We start from the raw sequence: 18,631 nt of genomic DNA on the forward strand, positions 1-18,631 counted from the left end.
TGTTAATTTGTGCTGTATAGCAAAGTGATTCGGTTATACAATATGTACATTTTATATTCTTTTCCATTAAGGTTTATCACAGGATATTGACTACAGTTCCCTGTGCTATAATAGTAGGACCTTGTTGTTTATCCATTCTATATATAATAGTTTGCATCTGCTAATCCCAAACTCCCAGTCCATCCCTCCTGTGCCCCCTCGTCCCCTTGGAAACCACAAGTCTGTCCTCTGTGTCTGTGAGTCTGTTTCACAGATAAGTTCATTTGTGTCATATCTTAGATTCCACCTATAAATGATGTCATATGGTATTTGCCTTTCTTTTTCTGACTTACTTCACTTAGTATGATAATCTCGAAGTCCATCCGTGTTTCTGCAAATGGCAAAATTTCATTCTTTTTTATGGTAGAGTAATATTTCATTGTATGTACATACTACAATATCTTTATCCATTCATCTGCTGATGGACATTTAGGTTCCTTCTAATGTCTTGGCTATTGTAAATAGTGCTGGTATGAACATTACAGTGCATGTATGTTTTTGAATTATAATTTTCTCCAGATATATGCCCAGGAGTGGTATTACAGAATCATATGGTAACTCTATTTTTAGTTTTTTAAGGCACCTCCATACTGTTTTCCACAGTGGCTGTACCAGTTTACATTTCCACCGACAGTTTAGGAGGGTTCCTTTTTCTCACACCCTCTTCAGAATTTATTATTAGTAGACTTTCTGATAATAGCCTTTCTGACCGGAATGGGGTGATAACTTCATTGTAGTTTTGATTTGCATTTGTCTAATAACTAGTGATGTCAAGCATTTTTTTCATGTGCCTTTGGTCATCTGTATGTCTTCTCTTGCAAAATGTCTATTTAGATCTTCTGCCCATTTATTAATTAAGATTTTGTGTTTGTTTTTTTGATACTGGGCTGTTTGTATATTTTGGAAATTAATCCACTGTGGGTCACATCTTTTGAAAATATTTTCTCCCATTCTGTAGGTTGTCTTTTCATTTTGTTTATGGTTTCCTTTGCTGTGCAAAAACCGTTAAGTTTAATTAGGTCCCCTTTGTTATTATTTCCATTGGTCTAGGAAACAGATTCAAAAAGATACTGCTGTGATTTATGTCAAAGAGTGTTGTGCCTATGTTTTCCTCTAGGAATTTTATAATATCTGGTCTTAACATTCAGGTCTTTAATCCATTTTTAGTTTATTTTTGTATATAGTGTTAGAGAATATCCTAATTTCATTCTTCTACATGTAGCTGTCCAGTTTTCCCAGCACCATTTATTGAAGAGATTGTCTTTTCTCCATTGTATATCCTTGCCTCCATTGTGGTAGATTAATTGACCATAGGTATGTGGGTTTATTTCTGGGCTTTCCTGTTCCATCGATCCATATGTCTTTTTTTGTGTATGCCAGTACCATACTGTTTCAATTACTGTAGCTTGTAGTCTAGTCCTTAGGGAGCCTGATTCCTCCAGGTCTGTTCTTCTTTCTCATGATTGCTTTGGCTATTTGTCTTTTGTGTTTCCATACAGATTAAAATTTTTTCCAGGCTTCCCTGGTGGCGCAGTGGTTGGGAGTCCGCCTGCCGATGCAGGGGACACGGGTTCGTGCCCCAGTCCGGGAAGATTCCACATGCCGCGGAGCGGCTGGGCCTGTGAGCCATGGCCGCTGAGCCTGCGCGTCCGGAGCCTGTGCTCCGCAACGGGAGAGGCCACAACAGTGAGAGGCCCGCGTACCACAAAAAAAAAAAAAAAAAATTTATAGTTCTGTGAAAAATGCCATGGGTAATTTGATACATATTGCATTGACTCTGTAGATTGCTTTGCATAGTATAGGCATTTTGGCAATATTGATTCTTCCAATCCAGGAACATGGTATATCTTTCCATCTCTTTCTGTCCTCTTCAGTTTTTTTCATCAGTGTCTTACGGTTTTCAGAATACAGTTCTTTTGCCTCCTTAGGCAGGTTTATTCCTAGGTATTTTATTCTGCTTGATGTGATGGTAAATGGGAGTGTTTCCTTAATTTCTCTTACTGATCTTTCATTGTTTGTGTATAGAAATGCAACAGATTTCTGTGCATTAATTTTGTGTCCTGCAACCTTACTGAATTCACTGGTGAGCACTAGTTGTTTTCTGACGGTGTCTTTAGGCCCTTCTATGTGTAGTATCATGTCATCTGCAAACAGTGACGGTTTTACTTCTTCCTTTCCATGGATTTCGTTTATGGCTAGGACTTCCAAAATCATATTGAATAAAAATGGTGAGAATGGGCATCTTTGTCTTGTTCTTATCTTAGAGGAAATGCTTTCAGCTTTCCACTGTTGACTATAATGTTAGCTGTGGGTTTGTTACACATGACTTTTATCATGGTATGTTCCCTCTATGCCTGCTTTCTGTAGAGTTTTTATCATAAACAGATGTTGAATTTTATTAAAAGGCTTTTTGGCATCTATTGAGATGATCATATGGTTTTTATTCTTCCAATTTGTTAATGTATGTATCACATTGATTTGCAGATACTGAAAAATCCTTGCACAACTGGGATAAATTCCACTTGATCATGGTGTATGAACCTTTTAATGTATTGTTGGAGTAGGTTTGCTAGTATTTTGATGAGTATTTTTGCATCTATGTTCATCAATGTTCTTGACTTGTAATTTTCTTTTCTTGTGATATATTTGTCTAGTTTTGGTATCAGGGTGATGCTGGCCTCACAGAATGAGTTTTGAAGTGTTCCTTCCTCTGCAGCTTTTTGGAATAGTTTCAGAACGATAGGTGTTAACTCTTCACTAGACGTTTTGTAGAATTCAGCTATGAAGCCACTGGTCCTGGACTTTTGGTCTTTGGGAGTTTTAAAATTACTGATTCAATATCATTACTGGTAATTGAACCATTCATAGTTTGTACTTCCTGGTTCAGTCATGGGAGATTGTACTTTTCTAAGAATTTGTACATTTCTTCTAGGTTGTCCAATTTTATTGGCATATACTTGTTCATAGTAGTTTCTTATAATCTTTTGTATTACGGTGGTATCTGTTGTAACTTCTTTTTCACTTCTGATTTTGATTTGGAACCTGTCCCTTTTTTCTTTTTTTTTCATGTTTCTCAGAAAAGGTTTATCAATTTTGTTTATCTTTTCAAAGAACCAGCTTTTAGTTTTATTGATCCTTTTTTTTTTGTCTCTTTCATTTATTTCTTCAAATACATTTTTTATCTCCTTTTCTCTGTCTTCTTCTGGGATCAGTATTCTGCATAGATTGGCATGCTTTATATTATCCCATAGGTATTGTATATTGCTTTCATTTTTTTTCTTTTGTTTTTCTGTCTGCTGTTCTGATTGGGTGATTTCCATTATTTTATCTTCCATATCACTAATTCATTCTGCATTATTCAGTTTGTGATTCACTGCCTTCAGCTCAGCTTTTGCCTCAGCAAATGAGTTTTCTGATTTTACTTGGTTCCTTTTTATAGTTTCTAGTTCTGTTTTACAGGAATCTGCATTTCTCTCAATAGCCTTTCATAATTCTTTCAATATTTTTATTACCTCCTTTTTGTACTTGGAGTCTATTAGACTGGAGAGTTCTGTTTCATTGTTCTTTCAGGGGAATTCTCATGATCTTTGATTTAGGAGTGGTTTCTTTGTTTCTTCATTTTACTTATATTTCTCTGACTCTATGATTTTAGGAGAACCAGTTATCTTCTGTGGTCTTTGAGGGCCGTTTCTATGTGGGAACATCCCTGTGTAGCCTGTGTGAGTCTAATATTTTTGGTGTGAGGGCTGTTTTTAGTATGGATACTGTGCACGTCTCTCCTCACTGTGTGCTGTCCGTTATCCCCTTGATGGGGGTGTGACTGGTTTAGGGGTGACTAGAGCCTACGATGGGTATTGATTAGGCACTCCTTTTTGCTCTGTGGTTGTCACAGCCCTGTTGGGGCAGGGTCTGGTCCCCAGTTGTTGGAGTAGAATCGCACATCTGTTTCTGAGCTGCCATGTGAGGTAGGCAGGACTGGAGCACTCGCACTGGGAGAGGATCCTCTGAGTATTCCTCCGCAAGAGCTGTCCACCGGTGTCTGCGTTGTGTGGTCACCTGTCACCTGTCGTGTGGGCTCACAGAGTACAGTGTTGTCAGCACTGCTCTCAGCCCTGCCTCAACCGTGGGAAGGCAGGCAGTAGGCCCTGTTGGCCCTCAGATTCTATGTTCATGAAGCCACCAGCACAAATCAGTAGATACAGATATACTGAAGTCAGTTACCAGGATCACAGCGCAAGCTACGGAAGCTGCTGAGACCCTGGCCCAGCCATCCCGTCCTCTCCCAGGGTCTGTCCGCCGAAGCTCGAGTTTCAGCACATAGGTGACACAGGTCTTCTGTGCTCGTCCGTCTTTGTCCTGCCTGCCGCAGGCTGCTTGTTGCCCTCTTTCTCCTCTGAGGCTCCCTTTCCATCGTGGCTGATCTCCCACCAGTGAGGGGGGGTTCCCAGGTTGAGGGAACCTTTCCTGTTTCACAGCTCTCTCCCCAGAGTTCAGGTCATGTCCCGATTCCTTCTTTGTTTTTTCCTTTGATCCTACCCGGTTATGTAGTGATCTTTCTTGCAATTTCAGTTATCTGATACCTTCTGCCAGCATTCAGTAGGTATTCTGTGAGAATTTTTCCTCATGTAAGATGTATTTGTGGGAGGAGATGATCTCCACGTTTTTCTGTTCTGCCATCTTGATTCCTTCCCTTTCCTATTGTTTATTTAGTCTCTATTTTTGTTCTGATCTTTGTTATTTCTTTCCTTCTACTAACTTTCATTTTTGTTTGTTCTTCTTTCTCTAGTTCCTTTAGGTGTAAGGGTTAGGTTGGGTTGTTAATTTGAAATTTTTCTTGATCCCTGTATTGCTATAAACTTCCCTCTTAGAAGTGCTTTTACTGTTTGGATCGTCATGCTTTCTTTTTCATTTGTCTCTAGGTATTTTTTATTTCCTCTTTGATTTTTTCAGTGGTCCATTGGTTATTTAGTAGCATATTGCTTAGCATCCACATCTTTGTCTTTTTGCAGTTTTTCTTTCCTGTAGTGGATTTCTAGTCCAGTGTTGTAGGTGGAAAAGATGCTTGATATGATTGTAGTCTTAAATTTACCAGGATTTGATTTGTGGCCTGGCATGTGATCTATCCATGGTGAGTGTCCATGTGCACTTGAAAAGAATATGTATTTTGCTTTTGGATGGAATGCTCTCTATATATTTAATTATTATTATTTTAAAAATTTATTTATTGTTAATTTTTCTTTATTTATCTTGGTTGTACCAGTCTTAGTTGCAGCATGTGTGCTCCTTAGTTGAGGCATGCATGTGGGGTCTAGTTACCTGACCAGGGATCAAACCTGAATTCCCTGCATTGGAGGGTGGATTCTTAACCACTGCATCACCAGTGAAGTCCCTCTCTCTATATCAAGTCAGTTTAGTCCAATTAAGTCAGTTTAGTCTAATGTGTTATTAAGGCTTGTGTTTCCTTATTGACTTCTGGATGATCTGTCCATTGAGGTAAGTGGGGTGTTAAAGTTCTTTATTGTGATTTTGTTACAGTCGAGTCCTACTTTTATGTCTGTTAATATTTGCCTTATATATTTAGGTGGTTGTATGTTGGGTGCACATATATTTACAATTGTTATATCTTCTAGATTGATCCCTTGATCAATATGTAGTGTCCTTCTTTATCTCTTGTAACAGTCTTTTTTTAAAAATTATTTTTGGCTGTGTTGGGTCTTCACTGCTGCGCGTGGGCTTTCTCTAGCTGCGGTGAGCAGGGGCTACCCCTTGCTGCAGTGCGCGGGCCTCTCATGGGGGGCCTCCCCTGTTGAGCGTGGGCTCCAGGCATGTGCGCTTCAGTAGTCGTGGTACGTGGGTTCAGTAGTAGCTTGTGGGCTCTAGAGCGCAGGCTCGGCAGCTGCGGCACATGGGCTTAGTTGCTCCGCAGCATGTGGGACCCTTGAAGACCAGGGCTTGAACCCACGTCCGCTGCACTGGCAGGCGGATTCTGAACCACTGCGCCACCAGGGACGTCCCAACAGTCTTAATTTTAAAGTCTATTTTGTTTGATACAAGTATTGCTGCTGTGGCTTTCTTTTGCTTTTTCCATTTGTATGGAATACCTTTTTCCATCCCCTCACTTTCAGTCTCTGTTTTTAGTTCTAAGTTGAGTTGCTTGTAGGTAGCATATATATACATGTCTTGTTTTTATATCCGTTCAGCCAGTTTTTATGTCTTTCAGTTGGAGTATTTAGTACTTTTATGTTTGAGGTAATTATTGATATGAATGTTCTACCATTTTGTTAATTGTTTTGGATTTGTTTTTGTAGGTCTTTTTCTCCCTTTTGTGATTTGCTAACTATCTTTAGTGTGTTTGAACTCTTCTTTTTTGTGTATATATCATAGCATTTTGGTTTGCAATTGCCATGAGGTTTTTATATAGCAACCTATATATCATGATTAAGTTGCTGTTCTCTTCATTTCAAATACATTTTATAAACCCTCCATTTGTACTCTCCTCCTCTCATGATTACTGTTTCTGATATCATATTTTAACCTAATTGTTTTGTGTATCCCTTAATTACTGTGGATATAGATGATTTTACTACTTTTTGTCTTGTTACCTCCCTGCCCTGTTAGCCTTGTGTGTGCAGGATTTCCTACCTTTATTGTACGTTTGCCTTTATTGGTATACAAACTATTTTGTAGTATTTTTAGTTTCTAGTTGGGGTAGATGCTGACATTTAAAACTCTACTGTTACTTGTTTTGCTTTAGACCACTGATAACTTTCATCTTGCAAATTTCATTGTTATAACTGGCCTTCATTTTTCTTTATTCAATCATCAATTCTGTCTTTTTGATGATATTCTTAGTGTCTTTGTTTTCTATCTACAATTTGGGGTTTGGAATGAATATTTAATATTTTATAGAATTTTTTTTGAGTGTTTGCCTTAACTTTTTAATTTATTTTTATTTTTTTGATGTGGACCATTTTTAAAGTCTTTTATTGAATTTGTTACAGTATTGCTTCTGTTTCATGTTTTGGTTTTTTGGCCACGAGGCATGTGGGATCTTAGCTCCCTAACCAGGGATCGAACCCACACCCCCTGCATTGGAAGGCGAAGTCTTAGCCACTGGACTGCCAGGGACTGCCAGGGAAGTCCCCGACTTAACATTTGTTTCCCTGAAAGCTGTATAACCTCTAGAAATTTTTGAAAAGATAGTCTATTCCTTTTTACTCTGTTTCATATTAGTACCTATTATGAACCCATACACCTTTGTTTTAATGGGCTTTTTTTAAGGAGTTTTAGGTTCATGGAAGAATTAATTAGGTGGAAGTTATAGAGATTTCCCATGTATTTTCCACCCCAGATATGCAGACCCTCCCTCATAATCAGCACCCAACAGAAGAGTATGTTTGTTATCACTGAGGAACCTACATTGACATGAATTACCCCCTCAAAGTCCACATTTATGTTAGAGTTCACTCTAGGTGTTATATATTTTGTAGGTCTGGGCAAACGTATACTGACCTGTGTGTACCAAAAAGTAATTTCATTATTTAAAAATCCTCTGTGCTCCACCTATTCATCTCTCCCTCCCTCCTAACTGCTGCAATGACAGATCTTGTTACTGGCTTCATACATCTGCCTTCTGCAGCATGTCGTCTAGTTGGAATCAAACAGCTTATATAGCATTTTCAGATTGTCTTCTTTGACTTAGTTATATCCATTTAATTTTCTCCATGACTTTTCATAGTTTGGTAGCTCATTTATTTTTAGTGGTGAATAATATTTCCCTTTCCTAGATGTACCACAGTTTATTACTCCATTCACCAACTGAAGGACATTTTGGTTCCTTCCAAGTTTAGATGATATGGATAATGCTGCTATAAATACTTACATGCAGGGAATTTATTTCTGCATGTTTGTTTTTTGCTTTGTGGCATGTAATAGTTCCTCATTGCTTTTTGTTGCCTCGTAATAGTCCATGAACGAATACAACATTTTGTTTATCCATTTGTGAGTTGTTGGACATTTGGGTTGTTTCCACCTCTTGGCTATTGTGAACAATACTGCTAGAAACATTTTGAACAACATTTTTTGTGGACGTATATTTACATTTCCTTTTGCATGAAGCTAAAAGTGCAGTTGCTTGGTCATGTGGTAATTTTCTGTTTAATCTTTTGAGGAACTGCCAGTGTCTTCCAGAAGCGCTGCTGCACCACTTGGCATTTCCACCAGGAGTGAGTGTATGAGGGTTCGTTTCTTTACATCCTCACCAACACTTGTTATCTTTCTCTTTGACTACAGCCATTGTAGGGGTGTGGAGGTGTACCTCATCCTGGGTTTGACTTGCAGTTTTCTATTGAAAAATTATGTTAAACATCTTCTTTGTGTGCGTATTGGCTATTTTTCTTTGTTCTTTGGAGAAATGTCTGTTCAGATCCTTTGCCCATCCTAAAATTGGGTTGTCTTTTTTTGTTGAGTATAAATAAGTTCTTTATATCTTCTAAATGCAAGTGCCTTGTCAGATATTTATGATTGGTGAGTATTTTTTATTGTTTTGTAGGTTTTCTTTTCACTTTTAGAGAGTAGAAGCTTAAAGGCTGCAGGAGATAACAGATTTTGTTTTTAAACTAGGTTCTTATAGCATCCACAGTAACAGTCCCAAAATGGATTTTCGTGACTGGGAGGCCTTTAGGTTAATTGTAAGTATTCCTCAGTCTTAAACTTTCTGGGATTAAAGGTACTTAGGCCCACTTGGGGGTGCTTTCGTTTCTACCTGCAGCCTCTGAGAACTGTGTTTGCACAAATAATCATGTGGATCACAACACCCATGCTGCTCTCCTTAGACCACGCCCCCTCCACCCATGGCTACTGTTTTCTGACTACATTCATCTTGTTTTTACATTTCCTGTTTACAAAAGTAATTGTCAATGTATAAGACATGTTTTGACCAGATAAAGTTTCACTCCCAAAAACCTTGGTCTAGAAGACAGTGTCACCTCATTTGACAGGAAAACCACCTTCCATTAACTTAATCCTTTGGGAAGATAAGTGTATTGTTGATCCTTTTCCTAATAATATCTGACTAATAAAGTGGAGCTAAGTCTACTTGTTTCTTTTTTGTCCATCTTGGCTTGTTACCAGGATTCGTTTAGTAGGAAGAAGTCATGATGTGGATAATGACAAAAATTGAAAATTCAAAAATTAGATGTAGTTTACTTTAAATACAGCACAGCTTACTGATATGTCTAATTAACTTCTCTGTAAAAAAAGAAACACCCCCCCCCCAAATATCCCCCTGTTCATCATTCAGTCATAAGGTATTTGTCTTTCTGTGTGTCACTCACTTCAGGTAGCATAATGCCCTTCATGTCACACATGGCAAGTTTTCATTCTTTTTAATGGCTGAATAGTATTACACTATATATATTTAGACATGTCACAGTTTCTTTATTCATTTATATTCATTGATGGACACGTAGGTTGTTTACTATTGTAAATAATACTGCAGTGAACAGGGGGATGCATATATCTTTTTGAGATAGTGTTTCCATTTTCATCATATAAATACCCAGAAATGGAATTGCTGGATATTATGTTAGTTCTATTTATTTGAAGAACATCTGTACTGTTTTTTGTAGTGTCTGCACTAACACAACACAAGGATTCCCTTTTCTCCACATCCTTGCCAACACTTACTTGTCGCATATTTATATCTATATTAAAGCCATTCTAAGAATTGTGAGGTGAGATCTCATTGTGGTTTTAATTTTCATTCTCCTGATGATGATGTTGAACATCTTTTCATGTATCTGTTGACCATCTGTATGATTTCTTTGGAAGAAAATCTATTTGGATCTTCTGCCCATTTTTTTTTTTTAATCAGAATTTTTGTTGTTTTTGCTGTTGAGCTGTGAGATCTTTATGTAATTTAGATTTTAAGCCTCTTAAATATGATTTGTAAATATTTTCTCCCAACCCATACATTTCACGTTGCCTCTGCATTTTGTTGATAGATTCCATTCTTGTGCAAAAACTTTTTAGATTGATGTAGACCTACTTGTTTATTTTTGTTTCTTTTGCTTTTACTTTTCAGATTCAAAAAATCATTGACAAGATATCAAGGAGCTTACTATGCTTTCTTCTAGGAGTTTTTTTTTTCAGGTATTACATTCAAGTCTTTACTCTGTTTTGAGTTAATTTATGCATATGGTGTAAGATAGTGGTCCAGTTTCATTCTTTTGTATGTGCCTTTCAATTTTCTCAATACTAATTATTGATGACACTGTCCTTTCCCCCTTGTATATTTTTGGCTCCTTTGTTGTAAATTTATTGATTGCATGCATATGTGTGGGTTTATTTCTGGGCTTTCTAGTCTCTTCCATTGACTTACGTCTGTTTTAAGGCCAGTAGCATACTCTTTCTTTTCCATTCCTTGTAACATCGTTTCAAATTAGGGAATGTGATGCCTTCACCTTTTTTTTTTTTTTTTTTTTTTTTTTTCTTTTTGCGGTATGCGGGCCTCTCACTGCTGTGGCCTCTCCTGTTGCGGAGCACAGGCTCCGGACGCGCAGGCCCAGCGGCCATGGCTCACGGGCCCAGCCGCTCCGCGGCACATGGGATCCTCCCAGACCGGGGCACGAACCCGCGTCCCCTGCATCGGCAGGCGGACTCTCAACCACTGCGCCACCAGGGAGGCCCCGCCTTCACCTTTTTTATTCTTTCTGGATTGCTTTGGCTATTTGGTGTCTTTCTGGTTCCACACAAATTTTAGGATTATTTGTTCTATTTCATGTGCATGTTTTTGCATGCAGAGAAGTTTTGGGCTCATTTGTGTAACTTCCAGGTAGTGCGATTGCTAGATCAGATTTAAGACTGTAAGAAACCGCAAACTCTTCCAAACTAGCTGTACCATTTAGCATTCCCATCAGCAATGAACGAAAGTTTCTGCTGCTCTGCATCATTTCTAATTTTTGATATTTTCAGTGTTCTGTATTTTGGCCACTATCATAGGTGTTTAGTGGTATCACATTTAACACACATTTTCCTCAATTAAATCTATGACATTTTTAACTTTTTCTTACTAAGTTTTAGTCACAGGTTACCATTCAACCTTGAAGTTTTCTATAAGGAAGTTTTGATTTCTATTTTAATTTTTTTTTGCTGCAAATAATTGTTTTGCTGAAAGTTTTACTTTCATTTTAGGTTCGTAGGATTTGCTGGCAAAAATAACCACTCTTACACTCAGTTCAACAATAATTCAGAGAGTTCATTGAATTAAAAGATTACATTATACTAATTAAGAATAGTATAACTAAGAAAGTATAGTAAAGACAGCTTTATTACATCACGGAATTGGGGAAGCACCTACACCCAGATGCAAGTAGCACTGGGAAGTCCCTTCAGCAGCAACCTGGAATCCCAGCTGGGAAGGCCCGGTCGGTCAGTGCATCCACCCCATGGGTGAGACTTGTTTGGTACTGGAAGGATTCCTGCTTTTAGCATCAGGCCACAGGCTGACGACAGTCAGCCTACGTGCAAATTTGCAGCTCTGGTTATTGTCATAAATGCCTTGGTTTTAAGTCATAAGTCTTGGAGTGTTCTCTGATCCCTGGGGGCTGGCCAGGCCCTCAGGGTGCAAGAAGGCCTCAGACTTACCGCCCTATCTATTTTTTTTTTTTTTTTTGAAACTTTCAGGGAAATTTATTCAACAGAAACATTGACTGAAACCATTGAACAGAGGGCATAACAACACACAGAGGAACTTCTAACGGCCACCGGAGCCAACGGGTCCCAGCACCCCCACCCCAGGGTCACCAACAAGGTGCCCCCAATACACCCCACCCGGCGGCCCTGCATCCCCCCCCCCCGGTCTCCCTTCTTGAGGGCCCCGTGGGTGGCCTCTCCCCAGGTAGATGGGCGCCGGCAATGCCCACTCCCCCCAGGGCAGACCCTCTATTTCTGGCCCACATGCCCGGGGCCTGGCCCTGCCTGATGGCGGGCACAGGACAGTCCCACAGCAGGGCACGCGCCACCGAGCCGAGGACGTGGAGTCCCGAGGAACAACGGGGTGGCACAGCAGAACACAAGCCCTGGGGGGCCTCCCACAGACCTCCTGCAGCCGCGGTCCAGATCTGCCTTCCCAAGGTCCCAGGTGGGCTCCCAGGTCCTGGGGTGGGCAGATCTGCCTTCCCAAGGTCCCAGGTGGGCTCCGAGGTCCTGGGGTGGGCGCTGGCTGTGACCACGTCCATGCCGTCCTCCCCGCCGGCTCCTGAGACTGGCCTCGGGGTCTCCACGCCAGGCAGGGGTGGGGGCAACTGCTCAGAGGAGAACACACGCACATTTCCACAACAAGCAGCGCTGGGCCTGAAGGTACGCCTAGAAAAGCACACGTTGAGCTCACGACACTGGCCCACAGAGACCAGAACCTTGGCTGGCACGAGGCGCACCTCAGGGCTCTGCGGGGGGATGATGGCTAGGGTGTGTGTTTTGGGGGGAGGGGAGCGGGGACGCTCCCTGGGTCCCTCTGGGGCCTACAGGGACACATTTGGGCTTGCCAGTACAGGGAACAGCCTGTCCCAGAGGGGGGACACTGACTAGGGGTCCCCTCTCGGGAGGAAGGCCCAGGAACCTTGAGTGGCCCCTAACGCCTCCCAGGCCAGTGTGGGTGGCAGCCATCTGCAGGTGCCCCTCACCTAGGCCGAGGCTGGCCACTGAGGGCTGCTCCCGGGTGGCAGGCTTTGGGGCTGGCGCTGGCATTGGCAGCTGGTGAGTTGTGGTTCTCCAGGCCAGTCCCAGGTCTCCAGTGGCCATGCACAAACCTAGAGAGAACAAAACACTCCTCCCTCCCTCCAACAAATTCTCTTGGACCCCGCCCGGACCCCCTCCCCCTCCCCTCCACATCTCCCTCCTCCTCCTCCTCCTCCTCCTCCTCCCTCCCTCTCCTCCTCCTCCTCCTTTGGAACACGCTTCCCTGTACCCCCACTCACACCAAAGCCAGTTGTGGGGTACTGGGCAACCAGCTACTCAGCGCCCTGCCACCAAGCTGAGCTGACTGCTCTTGCCTGGGATGTCTCCTCAGTGTTTGCTGTCCTTGTCGCTACTGCCCTTTCAGGCTGCAGGGGGAGGAGACTTGCCCCTGCCCTCACTTGCGCAGAGGCTCCAGGGTGCTGCCTTCCTGGGGCTCCCCTCGAGCGGTGTACATGATCCTGAGGTTGGACCCTGTCTCTCCCCACAGCCCTTCCTCACCAGCGCCGGCTCCTTCTGGCAGGGGCGGCCCCGGGGGAGGCGCCTCTAGGCCCCGCGTGGCCTGGGGGCCCATCAGCATCATTAGCTCAGAGCCCACAGGGTGGGCGTTTGAGGGTGGCCAGAAGACAGGGCTGATGCCAGAGCCCCCGACTATACCTTTTTCAGCCTCTGCTGTGTTGGGGTCTCTCTCTGAGGCTCGGGTACCCCTCGTGCTGCGTATGGTGGCTCCCCGCTTGTGTCGCCGGTGCCTCCCTGAGCTGATTTTGGCTGGGTTGGTGGAGTCCCTTCCAGCTGGTGGATGCCGAGGGGGCTGGGCCTGGCTGCCCTGCCCCTCAGCCCCAGGCAAGGCCCCCACTGTTTCTGTGGACCGCCCCTTCCCCTTGTTAAAATACTTGTGTTGCCTGCTAGGGGAGGGGGTGCCTGGGTATCTTGGGTATCTTGAGCCTATGCTCCCTAGGGCTTGGGGGGGCTCATGGCCCCAGCCCCATCTCGTTTCCCAACTCTTTTGCTGCAGGCTGAGGCTTCTGCTTTGCGGGGGATTGGCCCTCATCCCTAGGACACCCTGGCTGTGGCCTTCCTCCCCAGTCCCGCAGCAGCATGGCACCTGCGTGCACTTCAGTGACGGGGTGGCCCCTTCCTGGACGGTCTGCGTGCTGCTCTCACGAAACAGCCTTGCCTGCTCCCTGACTGGAGAGACGGGGACACTGGTTTCTGCCAGTACCTGGGCGCCAGAGGCCGTGCGGCCCCTTCCTACTTGCCTCTGCTTCTCCCTGGTCAGTGCCATGGCGGCCTCTAACTCCTCCTCATCTCGAATGAGCTTCAGTAACTCCAGGAAAATGGGCGCACTCCCTCGCTGCTCCATGAGCTTGAGCTTGCCCTGGAGGGAGGTGCTCATGGAGGCCTGAGCCAGGATGTATTTCAGACGAATCACGTCTGCCCTTCCCACTGACTCGGGGCTGTGCTTCACAGCGTTCTGCAGCACGGGCTCTAACCGTACCAGAAAGGCAGAGACTTTGTCTCCGGACGTCTGGAAGGTCTGGAGGAACTTTAACTGTGAGGTTCTATAGTCCTCCTTATTCCCGAAGATCTGCTTCAGGGCGTCCAGGCACTGCGCTACAGTCATGGAGTCGCTGTTGGCCCGGAGCGCCCGCATGATGGACAGGGTGGGGGCCGTGTAAGCTTTCCAGCAAACGCCGCTGCTTCTCTACCTCAGACACCTGCCACATCTGCATCATCTCAGTCACCTGCTCTAGCCAGGCTTCAAAGTTCTCTTCGCCTGGGCCTGGGCAAGTGTTTCCCGAAAACACCTTCAGTTTTCGGTACCACAAGCTTCCTTTCCGAGGCGGCGGGTCTGGTGACTTGACTGGAGCCAAGCCTTTTGGCTTTACGTCCTCAAGGTACGTCCCCGTGGTGTTGACCACATCTGCCATTCTCCGGCCCTCATGTTTCAGGAAGTACTTCAGTCTGTTGATAAAGTCATCATCTGACATACAGGGTTTCACCACCACTTCCCAGGTACCTCCCTTTCCTGGGATCTGACTGGGCGTCGAAGCATAATTGACCGTGTCAGCCAATTCAATGAAAACTGCCTTGGAGTTGTCTTCCCTTCTGAACATTCTGCCCAGCACACTGTAGGCACCCAGGGGCTGTAAGCCCGCCTTCAGGGTCTCTTTAATTTCCTCTTCACTACACTCCACAGGGATGCCCACGATGAGCAGGGCCTTCCTGGGGTCCAGGTCCATCCCCTTGCACCAATCCTCCAACAGATTCACAGCCATTGCTCCCTCTATCTACGGACTGATCTAGTACAAGGGGCAGTAATCAGCTCACAGAGTTTGACCAGGACTCAAGGAATTCTGAGTCAATGCCAAGTATGAAGGCAGAATCGTTCTGGGTTTGCACAGCCTCTGCTTGCCGTGGACGACTCCTCAAAGTCCAAGGACTCTTCTGTGTGTACTGGAGGTGCCTGCTGGAGATGCCTACAGGCCGAAGTGCCTGTGCTCCACAACCACCAGTTTGGCTTGTAGCCAGCTCTTAGGGTCACTGCCTGGTCAGAGAGGCCTAGTGCTTGCCTCTGAAGCCTGAACAAGACTACTAGCTTCCCCAACATTAATTTATTCTAATAATTATTCTCCCTGCGTAGATTCTTCATGCACATCTTGGTATGCTGATATTTAAACATCTCATTTTATTTAAGGAAATGTAGGTAAATTTTTTATACTCCATGGTTTCCTCATTATTACTGCTCCTAACAATGTTTCTCAGAAATTTTCTTACGTTCCTTGAATTACATATTTCAATGAAGCCTCTTTTGTTCCCTGTCTTCTCTTTCAACTAAATTTCATCAAAAGTCACCTGGTCCTTGTTGATATACATCCTATTATCGTCCTGTTTTTCAGGTTGTTAATTGGCTGCTTATGTTGTCAACCACATCTCTGCACATAGAACTCTGCCATGGATCAGCACGGCACTGCCAGAATTAGTTTCTATGGTTAAACCCTGCTGTGAACAACACCTGTCCATACAAGTCATTCTTTCCCCTCTAGGTTGTTTAGTAACGCCCCTTAAGCCCTTAAGGTTACTATTTTCTGTTGCTGTTCCAGAAGTCAAAATCATTACTTTTTGTTAAGTGCATATTAACTTCTATTGATAAGAGTAAGTATAGCTTTAGTGATATACATACAGTAAGAGCACTTCTCATCTGATGTCTGTTTTATGTTTACTTCTCATCTGATGTCTGTTTTATGTTTGGGATTATAATGTTAAAAGATCCAAAGATATGATTTCAAATACTTTTAAAAATTCCTGCAAGAGATCTATTACTTTTATATGACGAAGCTGTTTGCACTAAAAAGCTTCATGCTAAAATTGATAATCTGTTTTAAAAATGTATAAGTAGTTTAAAAGTTATTCTTACCAAATATAATCACTTCCACAAAGAGTTTAAACCTTGGCAAAAGCCTCCTGCTAGTTTTGTTTCCACCAGTCAACCTGTCGCCCCTGCCAAGAGATCATCATCCAGCAACCACGATCATCCTCCATTGCTGTACCCTTGAGAGGGTTTTATTGCATCCACATGTGTTCACACAGAGTGAATTCATTCATTCTCCAGGTTTTGCTTTTAGGTCCTGCTAAGAACATTCTTGTACACATCTTCCAGAACAAATAATACATGCCTAGGAATGGAATTTCTGGGATACTCAGCTTGATCGTGTTTAGAGCAAATATTGGAATAGATGTAAACCTACAGTCTTCCCATAACAGCACTCTCTCTGTCTTCCTAGTATCTTCCACATTTCCTTCATGGGTCGTGTTTATGCTTCTTGCTACGGCAGTTCTTCTTTCCCAAGGTTAGGCTTCCATCTGCTGCAGTACAGCCCTCTTCCCGTAGATTTCCAGGCACAGGCAGTACTCCCACATTGCCCCCTACTTCACCCTTGCTTTGTTAAATCCCAGTCCTGGCCTTCCCTCGGATTTCTGTAGATCTAAGTGAACTCTACTGGTACTTCTTAGTACTGTGTCAGTACTTAGCACTTGGGCTCCCCAGTTCCCATAAGACCCACCCCTCCCCATACCCCACACACTGCATAAGGAAGGAGCCCTACTTGCACACAGTACAGTTTGCTCAGATCAGCGACTCAGTCTGGTCACTATGTACATCGACACGTGCTGGACGTGACTCCTATCATCTGGGAATGGCAGGACAGTCACAGTGTAAGTGACACGACTCGCTGCCCGTATCTTCCTTGAAACATTTCTTTCTAAGATACTGGTTATTTCCTTCAAATTTTCTTAAAATCTGTACTGCCTGGATGGACGATGTTGCTTAATACATATGAACATGTCATGTTACTCTGCACACCCAGGTTCAAACTGTCTCTTGAATTTGCTTTCTGTGTGAGTTAGATGTGTGTTTTTGTATGAAATACTGTGATAATTTACCTCAAGATTAATTATTAATTATTAATTATTTGATTATTAATTAAATAATGCTGTTATAGCGGCTTGAAATATTGCATGGCAGATAGTAAGGACTGTAAAGTTACCTTTAGTTAACTGGATGTGTCATGTTTTTGGTCATGGTTATTAAGAAATTGACCTTGGCCTACATTATATTTTGGCTGTCGTCTTTTTCTAATTATTTTCCATATAGATGTTCCTTAAGATAAAATTTTTCAAAGCATACATTATATACCATATATATATATATTTTTGCCATACAAGTGTACAATTAAATGACACTCCACAGTTAGGTAGTTGAACTATGTAGAACCACAGGCATGACATCAATGATTGAAGATTTCGGACCGTTTTCCCCAATTCTTAAACTTTATACATACGTTTAACTGAATCTGATATTTCAAAATTCAGTGCTTATCAAGATATTATTTTTCCTATTGTGTGTTCCTTCTGAAATGAAAATTATTTTTTTTTCTTGGTACCTACCAGAGAATCTTTTAGAATTCCAGAGACTTATTATTTTGTGTAAATGTGTTATTTATTACCTTACCTGCTTGATTTATCATGGGTTATGTAAATGCTTTATCAGTTATTATTGTGATATACAGATTTAAAAAAATATTTTTTTCTTACATCATACTCACATGTGATTAACATTATAAAGGTTAAGGATTAGGGAAGACAGTCTCAAATCTCAATGATGATTTTATGCCTGGAGTTTTATAAGCCAGTACATAGGTAGACGTTCTAACTATGGACTACCATTTAATTATCCAGATACATTGCAAAATATATATATAGTATGTAGTGTATGGTTGAAATTCTATTATCTAAGATCAGAGAAAACAGTAATATGGGAAAATATATAAAAAGAAAATTAAACGATAGAACAATAGTGTCTGAATACCATGTTTGAGAAAACTGTTCATTGTATATGATTTTTTATGTAATTATCTAAGTCAATATAAAATATTTATTTTCCAACTCTTTTTTTTTTTTTTTTTTTTTTGCGGTACGCGGGCCTCTCACTGTTGTGGCCTCTCCCTTTGCGGAGCACAGGCTCTGGACGCGCAGGCCCAGTGGCCGTGCCTCACGGGCCCAGCCGCTCCGCGGCATGTGGGATCCTCCCGGACCGGGGCACGAACCCGTGTCCCCTGCATCAGCAGGCGGACTCTCAACCACTGCGCCACCAGGGAAGCCCTCCAACTCCATTTAATAGGAAGCCTTTCTGCTGGATTTGCAATCAAGGAGTTATCACCAAGAGAGGACATTAATAAAGGAGAATTATGCCATCTAGTGATACTGGACAGAAATGAAAACCATGGCCTCAAGGATTTTGACCTCAAGGAAGTCTGTGCAGATGTGCAGGAGTGTGAGAGTGAGTGGGGACACGATG

The 18,631-nt window shown here is 42.5% G+C and overlaps 3 protein-coding genes across 5 annotated transcripts in view; 2 read left to right on the top strand and 1 right to left on the bottom strand.

The window, feature by feature from the left end:
* The window catches only part of LOC309794927 (zinc finger protein 677-like), a 43,321-nt gene extending 25,102 nt beyond the window's left edge, over positions 1-18,219 (top strand). For 2 of the 3 annotated variants that reach the window (XM_082606874.1, XM_082606876.1), the window contains 4 exons: positions 8,662-8,729; positions 10,124-10,191; positions 11,725-11,851; positions 14,245-18,219. Coding sequence is in view for 1 of the 3 variants with exons in the window: in XM_082606876.1 (XP_082463002.1) it covers positions 8,662-8,729; positions 10,124-10,191; positions 11,725-11,776 (188 nt within the window). In the remaining 2 variants the exon portion in view is untranslated. The remainder of the gene's footprint in view (positions 1-8,661; positions 8,730-10,123; positions 10,192-11,724; positions 11,852-14,244) is intronic. The other variant, XM_082606875.1, reaches the window with a different exon arrangement.
* The window catches only part of LOC309794915 (uncharacterized protein), a 385,639-nt gene that overhangs the window by 353,783 nt on the left and 13,225 nt on the right, over positions 1-18,631 (bottom strand). The window lies entirely within an intron of this gene.
* LOC309794928 (uncharacterized protein) lies at positions 11,886-18,219 on the top strand. The gene is made up of 2 exons (XM_082606877.1): positions 11,886-12,181; positions 13,790-18,219. Exons 1-2 carry the CDS (start codon positions 11,943-11,945, stop codon positions 14,178-14,180), a joined length of 630 nt encoding a protein of 209 aa, XP_082463003.1. The 5' UTR covers positions 11,886-11,942; the 3' UTR covers positions 14,181-18,219.

The sequence above is a fragment of the Mesoplodon mirus genome, assembly GCF_964341445.2.
Source record: "Mesoplodon mirus genome assembly, chromosome: 19".
Classification (NCBI taxonomy): domain Eukaryota; kingdom Metazoa; phylum Chordata; class Mammalia; order Artiodactyla; family Ziphiidae; genus Mesoplodon; species Mesoplodon mirus.

What these genes read in the sequence shown, in the direction of transcription:
- LOC309794928 (XM_082606877.1), top strand. Translation starts at nt 11,943, where the DNA reads ATGGGCGCCGGCAATGCCCACTCCCCCCAGGGCAGACCCTCTATTTCT. An exon ending in CTGCCTTCCCAAGGTCCCAG is followed by an intron (nt 12,182 to 13,789) that starts GTGGGCTCCCAG and finishes CTTTTGCTGCAG; the next exon opens with GCTGAGGCTTCTGCTTTGCG.